Source organism: Talpa occidentalis, unplaced genomic scaffold, assembly GCF_014898055.3.
Source record: "Talpa occidentalis isolate TD23 unplaced genomic scaffold, MPIMG_talOcc4v2.1 talOcc4.16, whole genome shotgun sequence".
Lineage (NCBI taxonomy): Eukaryota > Metazoa > Chordata > Mammalia > Eulipotyphla > Talpidae > Talpa > Talpa occidentalis.
In genome coordinates, this window is record NW_023601653.1 from 66,427,392 (window position 1) to 66,449,611 (window position 22,220).

General features: G+C 37.3%; 1 protein-coding gene across 1 annotated transcript; it reads right to left on the minus strand.

Moving 5' to 3' along the window:
* Positions 1-493: 493 nt before the first annotated feature.
* Positions 494-5,923, minus strand: LOC119247013 (natural killer cells antigen CD94-like). Its single transcript, XM_037513240.1, has 6 exons — positions 5,917-5,923; positions 4,530-4,622; positions 4,331-4,393; positions 2,855-3,006; positions 1,946-2,049; positions 494-614 (listed from the first exon to the last, which is right to left on the minus strand). The coding sequence occupies exons 1-6, from the start codon at positions 5,921-5,923 to the stop codon at positions 494-496; spliced, it is 540 nt and encodes a 179-aa protein (XP_037369137.1).
* Between the last annotated feature and the right edge of the window lie 16,297 nt (positions 5,924-22,220).

Consider the following 22,220-nt stretch of genomic DNA (forward strand, 5'->3'; position numbering starts at 1 on the left):
CTAGCTAAATGCAAGAGGCCTTACACCAAGACCCATAATAGAAAATTGTCAAAATGTAAGTATGTTAATATACAGATATAAGAAAGAACTGATTTTGAGAAACATGAGCAGAAAATGGAACTTTCCAATTTAGTATTCCATACAAAAAACTAAAATGATGTTGACATATAGTGTTTGCAGAAAGTGTTTATTTTATTTAAATTTCTGCAGTGAAAATGTACAAAAATACATACATAATATGTATCAAATTCAATGTTAAACACGTATTTATCAAAATTTTCATTACAATCTTTATTTTGATGTTTTATCATTTTAGGTAGGTGCACAAATTCATCAATTTTAAAATATTTTTGAAATATTTTCAAATCACATGATCAGACACAATTTGAAATATTTTCCATATTCTAGAAGCAGACAATTGTAATAATATGAGAGGTAAAGCTACCATTCTTGGGGTGGACCTCCATTTCCCACTCCTTCTGCTCACTTCTACCTAAATCAGTTGTCGTTTACAGATATAATGGTTTTTCTCTGTGCAGCGATCTTTAAAAGTAGTGCCACTTGGCCTGTATGCTATGCAATACCTTGGTTCTGCAGTTTGAGATATTAACAACCTGCAATTAAAAAGAAAAATGTTAACATTTGGGAAAAGAAATGAGAATTTGGGGGGATGTCGTTTTTATTAAATGACAGAACTTTTCAAAGCATATGGATGATGCAATACATATTGAGTTGATATGTGGTTTTTATTCAATAGTGACAATTTTCATGATTTCAGAGTAAACTATGAAACCTAGGTTATTGTCTCAATAGCTAATAACACAAAGACTGATTATTTTGTCTTTGTTTTAGTGGATTTGATATATGATATACTTTTCTTCAATTTTGCATATATTATATTAACTAAACTAGTCTAGGAAAAGAAGTTAGGGCATACAATTTGATTGATGCTCAAAATTCCATGTTTATGAAAATGAGATTTTAAAAAACTAAAAATATACAGAAAAGTGCCTCCCTGGTGGCGCAAGGGGTTAAGCACAGCACTATGAAGTAATCTCAGCCTCTGCAGCAAGTTCCATCCCCAGTGGCAAGGGAGGAACCCACATGGTGCAGCAGACCTCTCCTGTCTCACCTGCAGCTCCCCTCAGCAGTGTATTTCAGTCAGTCTGTCTGTTCTGTTCCCACATCTGTCTCTGATGAATCCTCTCACCACCCCGTACCTCTGGCCTGTACTCCAGCTCTTGTATGCATAAAAAATAAATCTTTAAGAAAATAAAAAAAATTCAGAAAATAATAACTGAAAATTTGTAATAGGAAGCTGAGAATATTGGATCCAGCAAAATAAAGAAAATCATGGCTATAATGTTTCCTCTGGACAGTCTCTGAGAATGTCACATCTGCACACACACATACACCCATTAAAGAGAAAAAATACCCAGTGTCACAAGCTCTACTATGGTCACAATTACACAAACGTCATGTCACTTGAGCATAACTTATATTTTCAGATGCAGCTAAGATTGTTATTCTGTTGAACCTAGTTTTTCCGCATGCGCATAGACTGGGAAGAATATCTTGGCTACATCAGTGGTGAGATAAGCATAAACTGATAAAGAACAGAGAATCTCAGGCCTCCCCCGGTGGCGCAGCGGTTGAGCGCTGGGTTGCAAAGCTGCCCTCAGCCTCTGCAGCGCCGGTTCGATTCCTGGCTGCCAGTGAGGGTCCCACATGGCGCACAGACCTCTCCTCCCGCGCCCGCTGCTCCCCTCAGCAGTGCACTTCGTTCGTCAGTCTGCTTGCTCTGCTCCCCACTCTGTCTCTGGTGAATTCTCTCACCCACCCGTGCTTCTGATTGTACCCAGTGCTTGTATAAATAAATAAAAAAATCTTTAAAAACAAACAAACAAATAAAAAACAGAGAATCTCTAGACTGGCAGCAACTTACAGATCCGGGGAGATTTTAGAGCCATCCTCCCATACCCAGTTATAGTGCTCTTCACTGTAGGTGACTCCAATCCAGTAAAAGTTTCCACTGAACTTCATAAAGTTCTGCTTAGAAACAGAAAAAAACAAACTGACCTAATTAAATCTACTCTGGGGTAACATATTTTTTTAAAAGTAAGTGTCCAGCATCAGATTTAGCCTTTCAATCACACAAACTGAAAGCATTAATGTTTGGTTTAGGAGGTAGTCACAAGTCTTATATAGCCTCATATACTAGCCCCATCTGCTTATGGAAAAAAATATCATAAAATCCCACATTAGACAGAATAAAAATCATTACAAATGGAGTTTAGCATTTTCAAAAAACACTTTCTTCATAAGGAGAACATTCAAATTTGATTCTGTATCAGTGTCTTGGGAATAAATTTTGTGATTATAATTTTCTCAACCTATGTTCAGCATAGATACTGCATGGGATGAGAAAAAGGTTTCACTTTTTCTTAAGAATTAGATATGTTTTTGATCATATATTTCATATTCATTCCACATCCCAAAATGATGCCAAAATATTCAGAATTACAAAATAAATTATCAAAGATCAAAAATTATAAATATTTAGTTGTGTTCTTAAATAAAATTAACCTATAATATCTTTAAATTTTCTCTAAAATAGTTTTTGTATTTTACTTGACATTTGCCTTGAAGTCTCATCTAACAACACAAATCATTGACAAATTTCATAGAGATTTTATAACAGTTGTTTCAAGTTGTAGAATATTAGTAAATCATCAGTTAAAAAAATAAATATCCAATACTATCTGATTAAAGTTTTGAATCAAATTATTCAGTTCATTGAGATGGTGCATTTTCCCAGACCAAAAAACATATAAGGCCAGAATTAAATACATGCCAATTCATCTCTGTTGTGCATGCGAAGCAGAGTAGAATTATGATAATCACAGAAATCTCTACTTTCTTCCCAAGTTTTCAATTCACGGGAAATAAAGTAACAGGTGCACTTATAGCCAATCCATCTTTCTTGGCAAGAACTGTATCCAGAGTCTAAAAGAAAAATAACACATAGCCGTTGAGAGTGGAGATCATATTTCAGTGCTCTTTACTCGTTGAAAAATTATTTGTAATCTATTCATTTTTTTCCACAAAATTTTTGAAAATCTGAGTATAAAGTTGAAATATTCTAGATACAGCTAAACATATTTTTCTGTTGAACGTGTTCTTTTTTCTGTACTCTGGAGTAAATAGATCTAAGAATAAATTAGATCCTAGAGATCTTTAAAGGAACAAAGTGTTGTAGCATATTTCCTGGAAAATAAAGAATTTTGTATGTCAGAAGAATTCTGATATGTGTGCTGGGTATTTTATTTTATAAAGGAAGATACCAAAAACAATTAGTTTGAAGTCTCATGTTACAGTTTACACTGTAGTGTCCTGAATATTTACCATCCTCAGTGACAAAAGTCATGACACATGGTAGGGACTCAAATTGTAGCCAAATGAGTGGTGCTAACGTGACTACAATGAGGGGATCAGTGGGATATGAAATTAGAAGATGAATCAAAGGGTATAAACTTCCAGTTAGAACATGAATAAATTATAAGTATCTAATTTGCAGCATTGTGAAAGCAGGTAATATTAGTCTAATATATACTTATAATTTGCAATAAAGAGTAGATCTTAATTTTTTCAACACAAAAAGAAATGGTAATTATGGGATATAATAGAGGTGTTAGCTGATAATATGGTATCATCATATCACAATGTTTATCAAATTAACAATTTGTGAGCCTTAAATATACACGATGTTTTATGCCAATCTTATTCCAACGAGCAGGAAAAAATGGAAGGGCAAAAACATAAACATGAAATGAGATATGGTCACAGAAAATGCTAAAACATGGAAAACATTTGGATAAAATACTTCAAAAGTGAATTTTGAGCTGGCTTTTCAGTGGATAAATAAAGAGTTTAAGACATGAGGCACTGAATTCTGAGTCACAGAAGATAAACAAGGTAAAGAGATAGAAATTAATAGTTTATGAGCAAACTGCAAATTAATTAGGATTAGCTGGGAGAAGTACTGCAACTTAGTTTTGATTTTTTTACTTAAATGTGAACAATTATGCAGGAAAAATTAGGTCATTACAGGCTAGTGTTAATTTTACATTTTAATATCAATATATAAATAATGTATTCAATGTAATATTATTCTTATATTGGAGAACAATGAAATGATACTATCTTACAGTTCGTAGGTCAACTTGCATAACTAGATTAGAATATTCCTTAATGAGTTTGTGTGAGCAAAACAGGAAATTATCTATTTCATCCTCTACCAATCCCAAGGTTTACAAATTATGGAACCTACCTTCCTGGAATTCAATGGTGGTTCCTGGAGAAACTGTTGGCTCACTACTTGGTAGATCAAAATCTATAAAAATGATTAGAAACTTTTAGATACAAGTTTGCAAATATTAAAATATTGTATATTCATGAATAAAACACTTATTATTAAATCTTCTCATCAAAGTTTTGAATTTTTTATAGATTTGTCAAGCAAAACTTACAGTTTTTCAACACAATTCCCAAAGCAGCCATCAACAAAAAGCACATTACTCCTAAGATCCCAGAAATCCACCTCCACAGAGTGGTCTGAAAAGCTGTAGGAAAAGGGAGGTAGAGTGATGACTTCTAGGAAAAATATATAGGTTCTTAAAAGCAAGAACTAGAAGGAGGAAATCCAAAACATTTTTTGGCTTGCTAATATAATCACTTTGCCAGCGAAACATTTGAAAATGAAGACAAATCATTGAAAGCTCCAAGTAATGCTAAAATGCATTCCTCTGTGAATTATCCTTATTTTTTCCCTTTCCTGAGATCCATCTTAGTATAATGTGGATTAACCAGATCTTTCCTTCCTTCTTTCTTTCTTTCTTTCTATTTTGGCATAGAAATATGGAGATCTGGAATAAGAGAAGATCAACATACACTAAGTTTTGGTTTGGTCTTCACAGCAGAGAGTAATTTTTATTTTCTCAAGAAATATCACAAGAGGAATGATTCCCAGTATGAAGCAGAGAAAAGTTAGCATTCATTAATAATACGGTTTATTCAAGATATCAAAGCTAGTAGGTATCAGATTCAGAAGTAAAATGAGTTTGTTGGGTCCTATAGTCTTTCATGTAACATGTCATCAGTGTTAAAACAATACTTGCTGAAAGTATGCCCTTCTTAAATTGTAATAAAGTTCCTGTTCTGATAAATGTCAGGCTGCTCATAGTTCTGAAGATATTGAATGGGGAAGAAAAGGCATAGGATGCCCTGGATCTGATATGATGAGAGGCTCCCCAACAGTTTAAAGAGTGACGCCAGGGTGACCTGCATTTGTTTTACATATTTTGAATGGTGATACATAAGCAACCATTGGTTAAAAGACACTAAATTTTCCCCATCCCAAAATTACTTTCCTATAAGCATTTCCCCTCAAACAATTGAACATTAGAAAATTCTGCATTAACATCAGCACCCTCCTTAAGATTGTTGTCATTAACAGTCTAATGTGTCAAACTGTTCATCTGAGTGCCTTTGGATGTCAAAACAAAATGGTAAATTTGTATAAACTTGTAAGCATTAGGCATTAATATCTGGCATTTTCTATTTATCTCTCTGCTCAAACTGTGTTGCTCATAATTGAACCATGTAAATCAATCCTCTAAGTATTTATTGCTATCCCTGTCAGAAACCATCCTTTTACCTTTAGAGAAGCTTCACAAAATAATTTCTGTTTTACGGAATAGAGAATCATAGAAATAAAATTCAGAGGAAAATAATGGCATATATGAAACCTAAAGATATCATGCGTTTCCCATCCCTGCCCTGAAATTAGCAATATCCATGACATACATTTTCTGGGTGCTTTTATTATTTTAATTGAGTGGCTTGGGCTGCACTTACCTGCCATGAGGAAGGAAGCTCCAGCTCAGTGCAGGGAAGCCGCCCTTGTTCCAGAAGATCCAGGCCAGATCATGGAATTAGCTGGAGGCCTACGAATCAGAAAGCTGGGTAAGAAAAATGTTAAAAGAAAAAGAGAAATTCTCCACGTACACAGTGTTCTTGAATCACCTCTCTATTGGTGAGAATGGATGGACAGTGTAAACCAGAAGCAGCAAAATCATGAGCTTCTAATTTGTTCCGGACCACAATACAGGAAATTCTCACTTTACCTGCGCAGCGCCTCCTTTTGTCTGTAATAAAAGGTCAGAGTGAGAATATATTTTTTTAATGTTTTAGCATCAAATCTTTTTAAAAAAATAATTTAAAACTATTTAAAAATAGAGGGAACATGGGTAAACTAAGTATATGTACTTAGTATAAAGTTCCACAAATAAGAAACATTATTCAATTGTGCTGAATACTAATTAAAACACTTAGCGTATATTAGCTCATTTATTTCTGAGACTGACATAAGAAGAAGACACATAATTGTTCTCATTTTACCAGTGAGAAAACTAAGTATGATAGGACTCACTAATTTTTTGAAAAAACTTACATTTGAAACCAAGCAGTGTTTCTCCACAGACATCTTCAATATACTTTTAAAATCAGAACATCTCTCTGACTCCGTTTATTGTGTGGATTTTCATTTTCTTTACAAAAAATGTGTGCTATTTCCATGTGTACTTCTGTGCTCTGTTCTCTACTTTCTTAATTCAGCTAGAGAATGCAGGGATCAAAAAGGTAGGAGAGTGATCTCCCATTACTGTTCCTTGCACACACACACACACAAGTGCTCTAAATTATTTCAGTTCATCTGAAGCCATACAAGGCAACTCATTTAAATTTTGAAATCTCATAGCTAGGACAAATTAATACAAATGCTCAAATGTTCTTATTTTCCTCATTCCTGTCAGAATCCTCTGAGAATCTTCTTCATCTTGTGGAAATTAAGACTGGACACAAATTACAATGGCCAGTGGGTTAGACACACAGATACACTGAAATCAGTCCAACCCTACTTTAGGTACTGGTTGTAATTCGTTTTACTGAAAACAAAATGGATAATCAACATTATCTCAAGGGAATTTTGAGACACTAGGAGGATGAACATTGGAAAATTGTGGACTTCTTTCATAAATTTTTGCTGTTATTTGTTTTCTTTTTTTTTTAGGCAGGTTTTTATGAGTAAGTCTATCACTGAGCTACATATTTAGGTTCACTTTGAAGAACAGTGAAACTGAGAGTGAATTTCTTATGTACCAAGAGTAATCAGTTAGGAAACATTTACAAATGTGAATGACAAATCTTCTAGTCCAGAATCAGCAAGAAGTAGTTTTTAAGATGAGCAATGTCTCTAGTAAGCTTTGTTTGAAAACATTTATTATTTCAATCATTCTGAATTTACCACCACTCATGTGGAATGAAACATTTTGTTAAAGAATATAACATATTGTGACTTTAGTGAAAGGAGCAATATACTAGTTGAGACATAACAAAGAAAGAAAATGAGACCAGCTTGTGTTAGCAACAAGGAATAAATACACTGTCTTTTGGCAACTTCTGCTTTTACTTTCACTTTTATTTGGAAATGAATATAGATTGACAGAAAATAGCAATAGTAATAGCGTACAGAAAGCTCATTTGCACAGTTTACTCAAATGTCTCCAATAGTAATATTCTACATAAGTACATTGTTAAAAACAGGACATTGACATCGGTACAATCAGATTTTACCGGTTTTACATGCATTTATTTGAGTGTCTGTGTGTGTACAGGTAAACAAATTTTATCACATATGTAAACACATGTAACCATTTCTCATAATGCTTGCTTTTATATTCTAGAAAATATATCCACCAATTATTTTGTTACTATGATTACGGTAGTTTAAGAAAAAGCAAGGTAAATGATAAAATCCTTCCTTTGCTTACCAGTTTTGTTTTTTGAGTTGGCTCAAAAAACAGAATTTTAACATCATTGAGCCCACATTACAGCCTATACTGTGTTAAATGTGTATGTTTCAAAATCCCAGTGAACAATTTTGGCTTCTACAATTTTACTATAGAAATTCATAATACACCAGAAAGTCTGTTATGGACAATACTTTCTTTAATGTGAAGATCACACAAATACACAAGCTCTAGGAATTCACTTATATTTTGCCTAACTCTGCATACCCTTTTCCTAGGGTTAAAGCACCTGACATTATTTTCAATCAGTTTCTAATGGTTCTTCATTTTCACTGACAGCTCACCAGATTGCTCCTTATAGGTCTTATCCTACCATTTTCCAGGGAGTAAAGACAATCACTTTGCAGCTTCAATCAAATGAAGAAATAGTTGCCATTGGATGACCTGCTGATTTTCAGTTATTTGTTTTTAAGATTTATTTATTTATGATTACAAGAAATAGTGTACAGGCCAGAGGTGTGGGAGGTGAGAGGAGTCACCAGAGACAGAGTGGGTAACAGAACAGGCAGACTGACTGAAATACACTGCCGAGGGGAGCAGCAGGTGAGTCAGGAGATGTCTGCTGTCTATGTGGTTTATCTCCCTGGCCGGGGATCGAACTTGCACCTCAGAGGCTGCGGACAGCTTCTCTGTGCTGTGCTCAACCCCTTTGCGCCACAAAGGAGGCCCCTTTAGTTATTCTTTAATACTTTGTTTATATTTGATCACTGATATGTTATCCAATACTTTTAAATTATATATTTGGAATTAAGTTACTACATTTATCTTTTAGCAGATTTCTTATCATTTTGCAGTTACAATTTTATGGACAGTTACAAAATTAATCAGGGATATTGAACAGAGAGATATGACACAGAAAATTTCCCTCTTTTTGCATTAAGTTAAAAGCATCAAGGCAACTACTTTTCATCAAGAGAGATAAATTTTAAAGCCAAAGTAACAATTCTGCTTCAAATTCAGGAATACCTCATTCAGACTTCCATGAAAGAAACAAAATAATGTGACAACCATGCATTTGTAAATCTTTCTTTGCTGTTGACTCTACCTGTAGCTACTTTATAAATTGAGACATCTGCACAGAAAGAGAAGCATCCAAATAATGGTGATCAACTTGTTAACATCCATTTTGGAAAAAAATTTGGCATTGTCCATGTGTATGGTAGAGAAACACAAAAACATAATTTACTTTAAAATATCTTAATGTTAGCTCTTACTGCACATCTCTTCTCACTAACAAGCCTGGACTGAAGCAAGACCCTCATGTCGAAGTTGCGAAGAGTTTGTTGGCTGTGCTGTGGCTTCTCAACCCCTTGTAGTTGGAAACAGTGTGTGGTGAGTGTTGTGGGCCGTTGGGTTCTCACTCTGCACTAAGACACCTAAGTTGATAATTGGTCACTTTTTGATGTCTAAAGCTCAGGATTTAGCGAAGTAGCACTGAATTGGCACTGTGCCTTTTTGTTGAACATAAGGCAAAAACATTACATTTTAAAGCTCTGTGGTCAGTGCCTGTTGCTACAAAAGGAAAGTAAAAGTTCTCCTCAAGAATTGTAAGATGCATAGGTAGCACAATAGGATACTACACAAATCAGTAAAAATCTGTCAGTTAGAACTCACCTCTAACTTTTGTACTGAACTCTCATTTAGTGAGGGGCAATCAATTTATATATTCCTAAGCTGTCAGATAGATAGGTAGGCAGATAACGATGATGATAGATAGATAGATAGACAGATAGATAGATAGATAGATAGATAGATAGATAAAGATAGAATTTTTAAACAATTTTTACATTTAGTAAAAGGAATCCAATCTTTAATACTACTTTTTCAGGCATCTTTAAATCTGATATGTTAAAAACTAAAGCAAACAAAAACTGAAGTCACACTTGAACACTTTTTCTCTTACATACTGGATCTAATATATCATTATATCTGATTTGTATAAAGTTTGGAATATATGCATATTTATAGGTGTGCACATGCATCTCATCACCTCTATTACTTTGAGGACCACAATTTTGATGACTTGTAAAATCTTGATTTTTCTGAAACACTTAAATTTTTAAATCCCTTATTTTCTTTTGATTATTTTATATGTTACTGATATGGTGTTTATTATATCTTTACTGTGAGATATTATTAATTAATTTTTAAAAAATGCATGAGTATCAATATGTAATGACTGATTTTTAGCAAAATAAATATTTCACATAGTTGAAGTCATCACCATGGGAAATCTTAGATGTTCTTTCTTTTCATTCTCATGTATTTATCTGATCTAACTAGATTGTCTTCTTACAGATACAGTAGCCATCAATTTGGCAATCTTCAGCATTGATCCGGCCATTTTTTATATGTATGCATTTATTAACATCAGGTTTCTGTCCAAGAATTGGAAGCCTAGAAGAGAAATAATTTCCATTATATGTTGAATCTGCATTATATAAAATTTATATTATTAACAACCATAATATTTTGAAAAAGTTATTAATAAATAACAGAAAAAAAACACTTTCCTAGTTCTTCACAATGCAAATAAATATTTTGTGTCTTCCAAAAGCTAATCTTAATTCTGACTATAATCTCTACAACCTCAAACAATTTCAGAGTGTCTTCCATTTTCACTGAGGTTACCGTATAGTCTTTATACATTAGTGTTTTGATAAACACAAAACATATTCTATTGCTTATATAGTGTAGCAAACTTATTAATCATCAGTAACAATTGATTCTCTTCTGTAAAAGTTTAGCTTATTCCTTCAAGTGTAAAGATCCTCATATTAGTTAATGTAGACAATTATTTCAAATGAGAAAATATATATCGGATGGAAAAAGCAATTCAGGAAGTCTCATGAAAAATGTACTCTAATTCCTAAAGAAGGGCATGTGATAACTACATGAAAGTGTAGCATTAGAAATGAAGATGCAGGGCCTCCCTGGTGGTGCAAGGGGTTAAGCACAGCACTGTGAAGCAATCCGCAAGCCTCTGCAGCACGAGTTCCATCCCAAGTTCAATCGCAGGCTGGCCAGGGAGCAACCCACATGGCATAGCAGACATCTCCTGACTCGCCCGCTGCTCCCCTCAGCAGTGTATTCATTCAGTCCTCCTGTTCTGTTCCCCACTCTGTCTCTGGTGAATCCTCTCACCCCCCTGCACTTCTGGACTGTACCCCAATGCTTGTATGCATAAATAAATAAATCTTAAAAAAGAAAGAAAAGATGATGCAGCCACTTAGGATTATAGATATATCTGAAGTATTAATTTAAACACAGAGCTGGATTGAAAAATCATATCCTTTAATTGTGGGAATACTGTAAGGTAATTTACATAATATTGACAAGATTCCATAGGAGAAATCATATATTTTAATTAGATTTTTATATTTGAAGATTTATTTGATATTTATTGTTAAGATTCAGAGGAAGAAGGGACAAATGTGAGCTATTATCTTCATGGAGTTTATGTAACAGACACCTTCTACATGCTGCAATTTATCATTAAGGTAAGTTTTGCAAATACCCTATTAAGTAGGTCCTCTTAGTCACCTTTTTTTTTTTTTATAAATGATGGTGAATCCGAGGGCAAGTTAAGGAGAATTAGGCAGTCTCAAGGACATTGCAGGAGGGGACATCTATGAAGAGTTTAGGACGGCTTCAGAGATATGGACAACTAGAGGAATATAACTAATTCCACTGGGAATAATAAACATCCCAGGACCAAGGACAACATTGTTGACGCTGGCCTTGGTTTCCCTCAGGTGATAAAGGGAAGTGGAGTTTGGGGAAACGGAGAGTGGTTTAATTTATGGACAAATTAGAAGGGCAGCAGACTCATGTCTGAAAGACCACCGTCCTGCCCTTTGTCAGAGTGCAGGGATATTTATTCAAGGGGGGGATGGGAAGGGGTCAGCACTGAGACCAGTGGGCGCCAGTCTGTTTTTCTTCAATAGCTGATGTTTGACTTTCTCTTCCCTAAAATGCAGAGGTGCTCATTTGGGAGACTACAAACGTGTTAGATAAGGAATGTAAAGATCCCCCACTCAGTAGCAGATTAAGTGAGACAGCTGAAAACTAACCAATCACAAAGAGACTGGTGGAGCTTTAGAATAATGAGGGAAAGAAGGTATATATTCCCTGACAGAAGACTCCACTTTGGCTTCCTTGCCCCTCCCTGGCCTGGTTTCCTGGCCTGGGAGTCCCACTTTATTTCTGTTCCTTTTCTCCTCAATAAACTTTTTCTTTCTCTGAACAAACCTGCCTCTTCTCGCTTGCTTGCCTGAGCGTCTGAAAAGTTCCTGCTGTGGCTTCGTGAGACACCAACCGGTGGTGGTCTAGGGGCCGGTGCTCAGCGCTGCCCCTGCAGCCTGGGATCCCTTCCTGGCTGGGAGACTAGGCCTGACAATTCCGGTATCAATGGGAAAGAAACTAAAATACAACTTGTTTGAATGCTAATGAGACAGGGCAAGCTAGGGTTATTAGGCAGTTTTAGGGACAGTGCAGGAGGGGATCTCTGAAGAATTTAGGGAGGCTTCAGAGATAAGGACAACCAAAGAAATATAACCAATTCCATTAGGAAAAACAAACATGCCAGGACCAAGGACAACATTGTTAATGCTGGTCCTGGTTTCCTTCAGGTGGTAAAGGGAGGCAGAGATTGGAGAAATGGAGAGTGGTTTAATTTATGGTCACATTAGAAGGGCAGCTGTTTAACTTCAATGCAGGGATGCCCATCCAGAAGACTGGGCCATAAATTTAAAGATGCAACAAATGGGGAAAGAGAAAGCTGTTAGATAAGGAATGTGAAGATCCCCACTCAGTAGCAAATTGAGTGAGACAGCCGAGAACTGACCTATCACAAAGAGACTGGGGCAGCTTTAGAATAATGAGGGAAAAAAGGTATATATTCCCTGAAACACAATTCCACTTTGGCTTCCTTGCCCCTCCGAGGCCTGGTTCCCTGGCCTGGGAGTCCCACTTTATTTCTGTTCTTTTTCTCCTCAATAAACTTTTTCTTTTTCTAAACAAACTGCCTCTTCTCGCTTGCTTGCCTGAGCGTCTGCGAAGTTCCTGCTGCGGCTTCGTGAGACAGCAACCCGTGGGGGTCTAGCGGCTGGGGCTCAGCGCTGCCCTGCAGCCTGGGATCTGTTCCTGGCTGGGAGACTAGGCCTGACAATTCCGGTATCATTTTGGGGGCTCGTCCGGGATCTCACAAGATTTTGGGTAAGTCAGCCGAGAGGCACAAATTGTTTCTATCTTCAGCTTGTCCTAAACTTCTCTTGCTAAACATTTTCTTTCTCTTGGAGCCATCAAAGAGGCCATAAAAAGGACACAGGACAGTCAGTAAATGCCAAAGGGCGACTGCCTTAAAGATTCCTGTGAAAGGATAAACTGGTGACCAGACCAGGTAAGGGGACTAGCCCATCTGCCAGTAAAGAATAAAAGTCTGGTGTCGTCGTATGAGGGACTCCGGTCTCCGAAGAGCTAGGCACATACGTCATGTAGAGGCCGTCCGGGAGCTGCACATAAGGGGCTGATCTCCCAGCAGCTCGGGCCATCCTCCCTTGCCTTCAGCAGAGGGGGAGCTGCCGAGACACAGTGGAGGATGAATGGTCCCAATGTGACAATTGGGAAAGTCATTCCTCACTAAGCACCACACAGGATCCGACACAGAACCCTTCCCTGGCCTCAGATCCCTGTTAGGATTGTTAGAATGGCTCCTCTTATCTTTCTCTGCTCTCTCTCCCTTTCCATTCTTCCTTCTCTTGCAATGCAACTGATTTGCTTCTCTGTTACCTGTGGGCTTCAGACAGGCAGTAGATATTTCAAAAACTTTTTCTCTGTCCTATATTTGATTGCAAAAAATTAATGGGCACCCGTCGGCCCGGTAAAAGCGACTAGCGTGAGGCCACCATTCTTAAAGTCTCGGGTGACAGGTTTCTCAGCTGGCAAGGCTTCCTGATCCCCCACTTGCTGAGTGGGAATGTCGGGACTCTCTTGTCACTGATTCCTACTTTCCTCTATCATCCGTGGACTCCGAGGGTGCTCAGAACGACCAAGCTGTGACCCTTGGAACCCTGGACATCCAGGAGATCCGATGGCTCAGACAAGGTGTTCTGCTAGGTCGGCACCTAGGCGAGAGTCACGGAGGCCTAACAGTAAAAAAAAAAAAAAAAAAAAAAAAGAAAAGGGACTTTCACCTTCTTGATCCCTCCCCTATAGGACGGACTTCTTTCAGCTTCTATCAAGGCAACTTATAAACATAAGGTACAAAATGGTCTTATAAAAATCTTGGGGCACCCCTGGGAGCCTTTTCCCTGGTGTCTGTTTTAATCCTGCTGGTTGGCACAGGCAGGAGAGACTGAGTTTCATAGTATGACAGGAATGTATGTACAGGTTTGCCTCAAATCCTAGGTCCAGCTAATTAATTATACCTTTGGTATTATAAATTTGTCTCATGACAGTTTTTCAAAAGGGAGTTTAAGACAAGTAAATATCAGGTTCTGGGCTACTGCCGCTTTAAGGGCTATGGCTTAAGAAAAAAGGAATCAGTTTTGTTGTCTGGCAAATGGACATCATTAAAAGTTAGGTCGTAGGACTTGGTCTGTGGCTTGGGTTAAGTCTCTACTGTTCAGGTGTTTTCAGGGTCTCTTTCTTCAGATGAGGAGAATGACTTACTATAAGCTCGCTAGAAGCTTGGAATAAATGCCCTTTGCACAGAGACTGGTTAGGGAACTCCGGTAGGGTCCCACAAAGTCCGGTACCCCACACCTGTCTGTTCGGTGGGAGACAGGCAGAGATACATCGGTCACACTGGTAAGGAGTGGTTAACTCCAGTGGACTTTTATGCGAGGAAACTGTTGATCACTCACAGTTAGAGCTCCGGGTTTAAATGGAGGGACGCCTCCGGTAAAAAGGCAAAGGAGAAGTGGATTGAGAATTGGGTCCAGTTTGACCCTAAATCCATAATTTGACCTGTCTATAGGTTTTCTCCGCCTTTGGGGAAAGAAGCAGATGTTGGATACCTGCTTTCATTCCTTTTTTTTTTTTTTGCAAATGGGAGCCTCCTCGTCAGCCATGCAAAAGAGGCACTCGTCTCTCCTGCATCTTAAAATTGAGACCAATTTTCAGGAGTAATTGGCTCCTATCTCACCTGTTGCTTCTCTTAGTAAGTCACTTAGACCCAAGTCTCGACATCTTTCCTGGCATCCTAGAGTTAAGAGCCAGTCGAGAGACCATGATATATGGTCCTGGTCGAATGGGACGACCTCTGACTTAACTGCAGGAATGTCCCTGCTTTGTCTCTGTGCTGCCATTGTGGGTACCTTTCTTTTATTGCTACAGAGACCATAAAATGCTCTATCTCAATTCCATGGGACATGCCCGTAAGCCACATTCTTAAAAACTAGCCCAATTTGGCCATAAATGACATCTTCTCCAGCTAACCCTCCTTGGTCACAGTCAAGACAAAAAGACAAAATGCTGGGGACTAATAAGTAAAGGGGTCCACTACAGCTGGCTGGTAAAAAAACTACCTTTGCTCTCAACAAGCAGCTGCCTGGATTATTTTTCCAGTATTGAGATTATTGGTATGTCTCTGCTGCCTTCCAGTTGTGGGGGAACTAGACTCTCCCTTTGTCCACCTTAAAAAACAAAACAAAACAAAAAAAAAACTGTTTTGGTTCATGCTAGGGAAAAAGTTCTATGTCCCTGTGCTTTTCTGATTTTAAAGTCTAAAATGTTAAAGGTAAAAACTGCTGAGTTACTTTGGACTTGCTAACGAGCCATAAAAGGTGATTTTTGGTTAAGTAACAATTTCTAAACTGCTTATTGGACCTGTAAAAGTTTAGTTTCTTATTAAGACTAATTAATTTCTGTAAGAGTTAAAAAAAAAAAAAAACAGGCAAACTGTACAGGAAAAATCTTATTCTTCCTCTTCTCCTGTCCTCTCCATACATGGCTCTAAAAAAAAAAAATGTCTTTTGTCTTAAAAATGTACTTGGTCTCAGTGTAACAAAACTAAAACAATGTAAAGCCAATTGATAATACTTAAAAATACAAACTTAAAAATGTTTTTCTTGTCTAAGAAAGTTAGTACAAACTGCTTAACTTTGAAATTGTTGTGGTTTTGGTTGGACCCTCGGTTTTAAGTAAGGGTTAAAATTGGGTACTTGTTCTATGTAAGAATTCTAACTTCTATGTCATTAAAAACCTGCTTAATATAAAAAGGATATTAAAAACGTGGTTAAATGAATATGTCAAAACAAATTGTTACTAAAAAGGGGAATTTACTAAATCGTAGTTTCTCAGTGTCTTTGCAAATATTGGTAAAAATAACGTTTCTTAAAATTAATGCACATGGCCAAAAGTTTTAAATAAAAATCAAGAGATCTCTTTGTTCTTGCTTTTTGCCTCTGGAGAATTAATTTTAAATGGCGCCTATTAAAAAAAAAAAAATTCTAAATTTTGAGATCGCGATCTAAAATTGTGGTAAAAAGCTCTCCATTTTGGGGCCCTCGGCCAGCTCGCGGCGTCCGTCTAGCTCTGAGAGTGACTTTGGGGTTTCCAGGTCGTCGGATCGGATTTAGACAGTTATCTATTTTCAAATATAAACTGCTAATGATGGAGTAAGGGAAATACTTACTAAGAGAGGGCGGAGCAACATGGCGGCGAGGAGACGCTGCGAGTAAGATCTCCCATTAAAAAAAGTTAATAGGGAGGAAAAGCGGCAGGTCCCAGTGAGAACTGGGACATGGAAGATAAACGGACGACTCCAGCAAACTGCCCGAAGAAGAAAGTTGCCATAAAAGAGGACGAGAAGGGAGGGAAGCGCAGAACCCTGCTCCCCTCCCCCACCCACAAAGTCAGCACTCTCCCACCGGCAGAGAGGAGGAAACAACAAACCAAAACGGCCAACAAGAAAAACGGACACAGCAAGCGGGACTGTGAGTGGAAAGGAACTATTGCAGCCACCACACCCCGTGAACGGGAGCTGAGGCGAACCCTGCAGGATCCACCGTGGAGGTGAGCTCCAGGCGCCATTAAAGAGAGCCCCGCCCCCCAGGAGGAGACCAGCACCAGCACACAGGCCCGGCCGCCCGGCTGCTTGAAACTGACAGATGACTCCTGGAAGAACCAGAGGGGAACAGAGAAGCCCACCCAAGATGCCGGCCAGTCCCAACAACACAGTGTCCCAACGCATACGGCAAATTAGAAAACAGACAGTAGGGAGGAGAAGAACCACACGCAACCTAGCAACTCTCCAGAGAAAAAGCACACCACAAAAAGAAAGCCAGCCCCCAGATTGCAAAGACAATAACTTGGAAGAATTTCTGAGCCTTCCAGAAAGAGAATTTAAAATTGCCGTGATTAAAAAACTGACAGAAGTCATAAAGGAAAACAATGATAAGGGAAAAATAATCAACGATCAGAAGAATGCAATTGAGTCCCTAGAGAGGGAAAACAATGGTCAGAAGAAAGAAATTGAGTCCCTAAAGAGGGAAGTAAAAGAAATGCAGGAGATCAAAGAATTAATGGAAGAACTAAAGAATTCTGGGAAAAGCAATGAAAGCAGAATAGATGAAATGGAAGAACGAATAAGTAATCTTGAAGACACAGAAATAAAAAGAACCAAAACAGAAAAGAAGAGAGTACGAAGGAAAAAGAACGAAGAAAGACTTCGGGAACTATCTGACTCCATGAGGAAAGGAAATATAAGAGTTATAGGAATACCAGAAGGAGAGGAGAGAGATGTAGGAACAGAGAAAATATTCAAAGAGATAATTGAAGAGAACTTCCAAATGTGAAGAAGGAGCTGAAAATTGATATACAAGAAGCAAGAAGAACACCAAACTTCCACGACGAAAGGAAAAATACAGCAAGACACATAATAGTAAAGCTCCCAAGAATCCAGGACAAGGAAAAAATAATGAAGCTGGCAAGAGGGAAGAAACAGATAACATTCAAAGGAAAACCAATCAGGCTGACATCAGACTTCTCCGAAGAAACACTACGGGCAAGGAGAGAGTGGAGGGACATAGTCAACAGACTCCAAGAAAACAGATGCCAACCAAGAATACTCTATCCCGCAAAGCTCTCCTTCCTCTTTGAAGAAAGAATATGGACCTTCCCAGACAAACAGAAACTCCGGAATTTCATTGCAACTAAACCCCCACTCCAAAAAATACTACAAGGAGTCCTAAAGCCAGAACCTCAGAGGGACGAATAACAATGAAAGAAGGCCAAAAAAAAAAAAAAAGTTATTAAAAGAATAAATAAATAAAATCAAAGGAAAGACAAACACAATGGCAAATACAGATGTTAACATATCAATATTAACTCTAAATGTAAATGGACTAAACTCTTCAATAAAAAGACACAGAGTGGCAGCCTGGATTAAGAAACAAAACCCCAACCTTTTGCTGTCTCCAGGAAACACATTTAGCTACAAAAGATAAAAATAGGCTCAAAGTTAAAGGATGGAAAACAATCCTACAAGCAAATGGACCAAAAAAAAAGCAGGAACAGCTATACTTATATCAGATAAAACAGATTTCAAACTCAAAAAGATAAAAAGAGACCCCAATGGTCACTACATTATGATCAAGGGGACAATACTTCAAGAAGAAATAACACTCATTAACATATACTCACCAAACGAAGGAGCACCAAAATATATCAGACAACTGTTGTCCTCTCTGAAAACAGACATCAGAGAAAACACATACGTAGTGGGAGACTTCAACACACCACTATCAACAATGGATAGATCAACAAGACAAAAATAAGTAAAGAAACCAAAGCTCTAAATAAGGACCTAGAGCAATTAGGCTTAACAGACATCTATAGAACACTAAACCCCCAAAAAAGGGAGTACACATTTTTCTCAAGCGCACACGGATCATTCTCCAGGATCGATCACATACTGGGGCACAAGACAAACATCAACAGATACACCAAGATTGAAATCATATCAACCATCTTTTCTGACCATGAAGGCATCAAACTAGAATAAACCATAAAAAGAAGGCAAGGAACTTTCCTACCTCATGGAGATTAAAAACCACACTACTGGAAGACCATTGGACTAATGAGGAGATCAAAGAAGAAATTAAAAATTTTTTGAATTGAACGACAAGGAGGAAACTAATATCCTAAATGTATGGGATGCAGCAAAAGCAGTAATAAGAGAAAATATATAGCAATAGAAGCTCACATCAAGAAACAAGAAAGAACGCAAAGAAACAACCTCATCTCGAAGCTCAAAGATCTAGAAAAAGAACAACAAAAAAACCCCAAAACCAGTAGAAGAAAAGAAATAATAAAAACCAAAGCAGAAATAAATGAAATTGAAACTAAAAAAACAATCCAAAAGATCAATGAAACCAGAGCTGGTTTTTTGAAAAAATCAATAAAATAGACAAACCCCTAGCCAGGCTCACAAAGGAAAAAAGGGAGAAAGCACAAATAAATAGGATCATCATGAAAGAGGAGAAATCACAACGGACACAGCAGAAATCAAAAGAATAATCAGTAACTACTATGAACAGTTATATGGAAACAAGTTTAACAATCTAGAGGAGATGGACAAATTCCTACAACTCTACAATCACCCAAAGCTAGATAAAGAAGAAATAGAACACCTAAACAGACCAATTACAATTAGCGAAATTGAAATGGTAATAAAAAACCTCCCCAAAAACAAAAGCCCAGGACCTGATGGATTTACAAATGAATTCTACCAAACATTCAGAGACGAATTAGTGCCTATCCTTCACAAACTCTTCCAAAAAATTGAGAAGGAAGGGACAATACCAAACACGTTTTATGAAGCCAACATTACACTAATACCAAAACCGAACAAGGAACAACACAAAAAGGAAAACTACAGGCCAATCTCCCTAATGAACACTGATGCAAAAATCCTCAATAAAATTTTTAGCTATCAGAATCCAACAATGTATCCATAAGATAATTCACCACGACCAAGTTGGATTCATTCCAGGGGCACAAGGATGGTTTAACATCCGAAAATCAATCAACGTTATCCAACACATCAACAAAAAGAAATATAAAAACCATATGATAATATCAATAGATGCTGAGAAAGCTTTCGACAAAGTGCAACACCCATTCATGATAAAAGCCCTTGAAATTCTGGGGATACAAGGAACATACCTCAACATCATAAAGGCCATCTATGACAAGCCAACAGCCAGTATCATTCTCAATGGTGAAAAGCTGAAAGCAATTCCATTAAGATCTGGAACAAGACAAGGATGTCCACTCTCACCATTGCTTTTCAATATAATACTGGAAGTCCTAGCCAGGGCAATAAGACAAGAGAAAGACATCCAAGGAATCCAAATAGGAAAAGAAGAAGTCAAACTATCACTATTTGCAGACGATATGATATTATACATAGAGAACCCCAAAAACTCCACAGAAAAGCTAATTCAACTCATCAATCAGTTCAGTAAAGTGGCAGGATACAAAATCAACACGCAAAGTCAGTAGCCTTCCTATACACAAACAATAAATCTGAAGAAAAAGAAATCAAAAGACCATCCCTTTTGTTATTGAAACAAAAAAAATCAAATATTTGGGAATAAATCTAACAAAAGAGGTAAAGGACCTATACAAAGAAAACTATAAAACACTGTTAAAAAGAAATAGAAGAAGACACAAAGAAATGGAGAGACATCCCCTGCTCATGGATTGGAAGAATAAACATTATTAAAATGGCCATCCTACCAAAAGCAATATACAGATTCATGCTATTCCAATCAAAATTTCAATGTCATTCTTCAAAGAAATAGAACAATTATTGATGAATTCATATGGAATCACCAAAACCCCGATAGCCAAAGCTCTCCTGAAAAAAAAAGAAGGAATGGAGGCATCAGACTCCAGACTTCAAACTATACTACAAAGCCATAATCATCAAAACTGCATGGTATTGGAACAAGAACAGACATACAGACCAATGGAATCGAATAGAAAATCCAGAAATAAACCCAGATTTATGGTCAACTAATCTTTGACAAAGGAGCAAAGAATATGCATTGGAGCAAAGAAAGTTGTTTCAATAAATGGTGCTGGAAAACTGGGTCGCTACATGCAAAAGAATGAAGCTTGACCACCACCTCACACCATACACAAAAATCAACTCAAATGGATTAAAGAACTAGACATAAGACCTGAAACCATAAAATATATAGAAGGAAATATAGGCGAAACACTACGTGATTTGCACATCAAAGACATCTTTACAGACACATCACCAAAGCAGTGATAGTGAAGGCAAGATAAACAGCTGGGACTACATCAAATTAAAGAGCTTTTGCACAGCAAAAGAGACAATAACAAAAACAAAGAGAAACCCCACCAACTGGGAGAACATTTTTGCACCCAACACTAATGATAAAGGACTGATCACAAAAATCTGCAAAGAGCTGATGAGACTCAACAACAACAAAGAAAATAATCCAGTCAAAAAATGGGCAGAAGAGCTTAAAAGAAACTTCTCTGAAGAGGAAATGCAAATGGCCAACAGGCATATGAAAAAATGTTCAACATCACTTGTCATCAGGGAAATGCAAATCAAACTACCAATGAGATACCATCTACACCAGTGAGAATGGCACATATTAAAAAAACTAGCACAACAAATGTTGGCGAGGGTGTGGAGAAAAAGGAACTCTTCTGCACTGTTGGTGGGAGTGCAAACTGGTCCAACCACTGTGGAAAGCTGTATGGAGATTTCTGGACCTACTAACATAGAGCTTCCAATGATCCAGCAATTCCACTCCTAGGTATTTACCCAAAGGACACAGAAACATCAATTCCAAAGAACACCTGCACCCCTATGTTTATAGCAGCACTATTTACAATAGCTAAGCTTTGGAAACAGCCCAAATGCCCAAAAATAGATGACTGGATCAAGAAGATGTGGTACATATATACCATGGAATATTACTCAGCATTAAAAAAGATAAACACATGCAATTTGCAGCAACATGGATGGCGCTGGAAGGGATCATGCTCAGCGAAATAAGCCAAAAAAAAGAAAAATACCGGATGGTCTCACTCATAGCAGGAATCTAGAAAACTTAAATAAGGGACCAGAAAATGAATAACTATAAGAAAGTGAAAATCAAAATCAACAAAAACTATGAACCAGAGACACTTTTAGGGGGGCGGGGGTGGGAGGGGAGGGATTGGGGTCAGAATGGGGGGCTGCAATTGTATGGGGAATATAACAATAAAATTTATTAAAAAAAAAAATAAATAAATTGT

What these genes read in the sequence shown, in the direction of transcription:
- LOC119247013 (XM_037513240.1), bottom strand. An exon ending in GGGAATTGTGTTGAAAAACT is followed by an intron (nt 4,394 to 4,529) that starts GTAAGTTTTGCT and finishes TCATTTTTATAG; the next exon opens with ATTTTGATCTACCAAGTAGT. An exon ending in CACCATTGAATTCCAGGAAG is followed by an intron (nt 3,007 to 4,330) that starts GTAGGTTCCATA and finishes TTTTTCTTTTAG; the next exon opens with ACTCTGGATACAGTTCTTGC.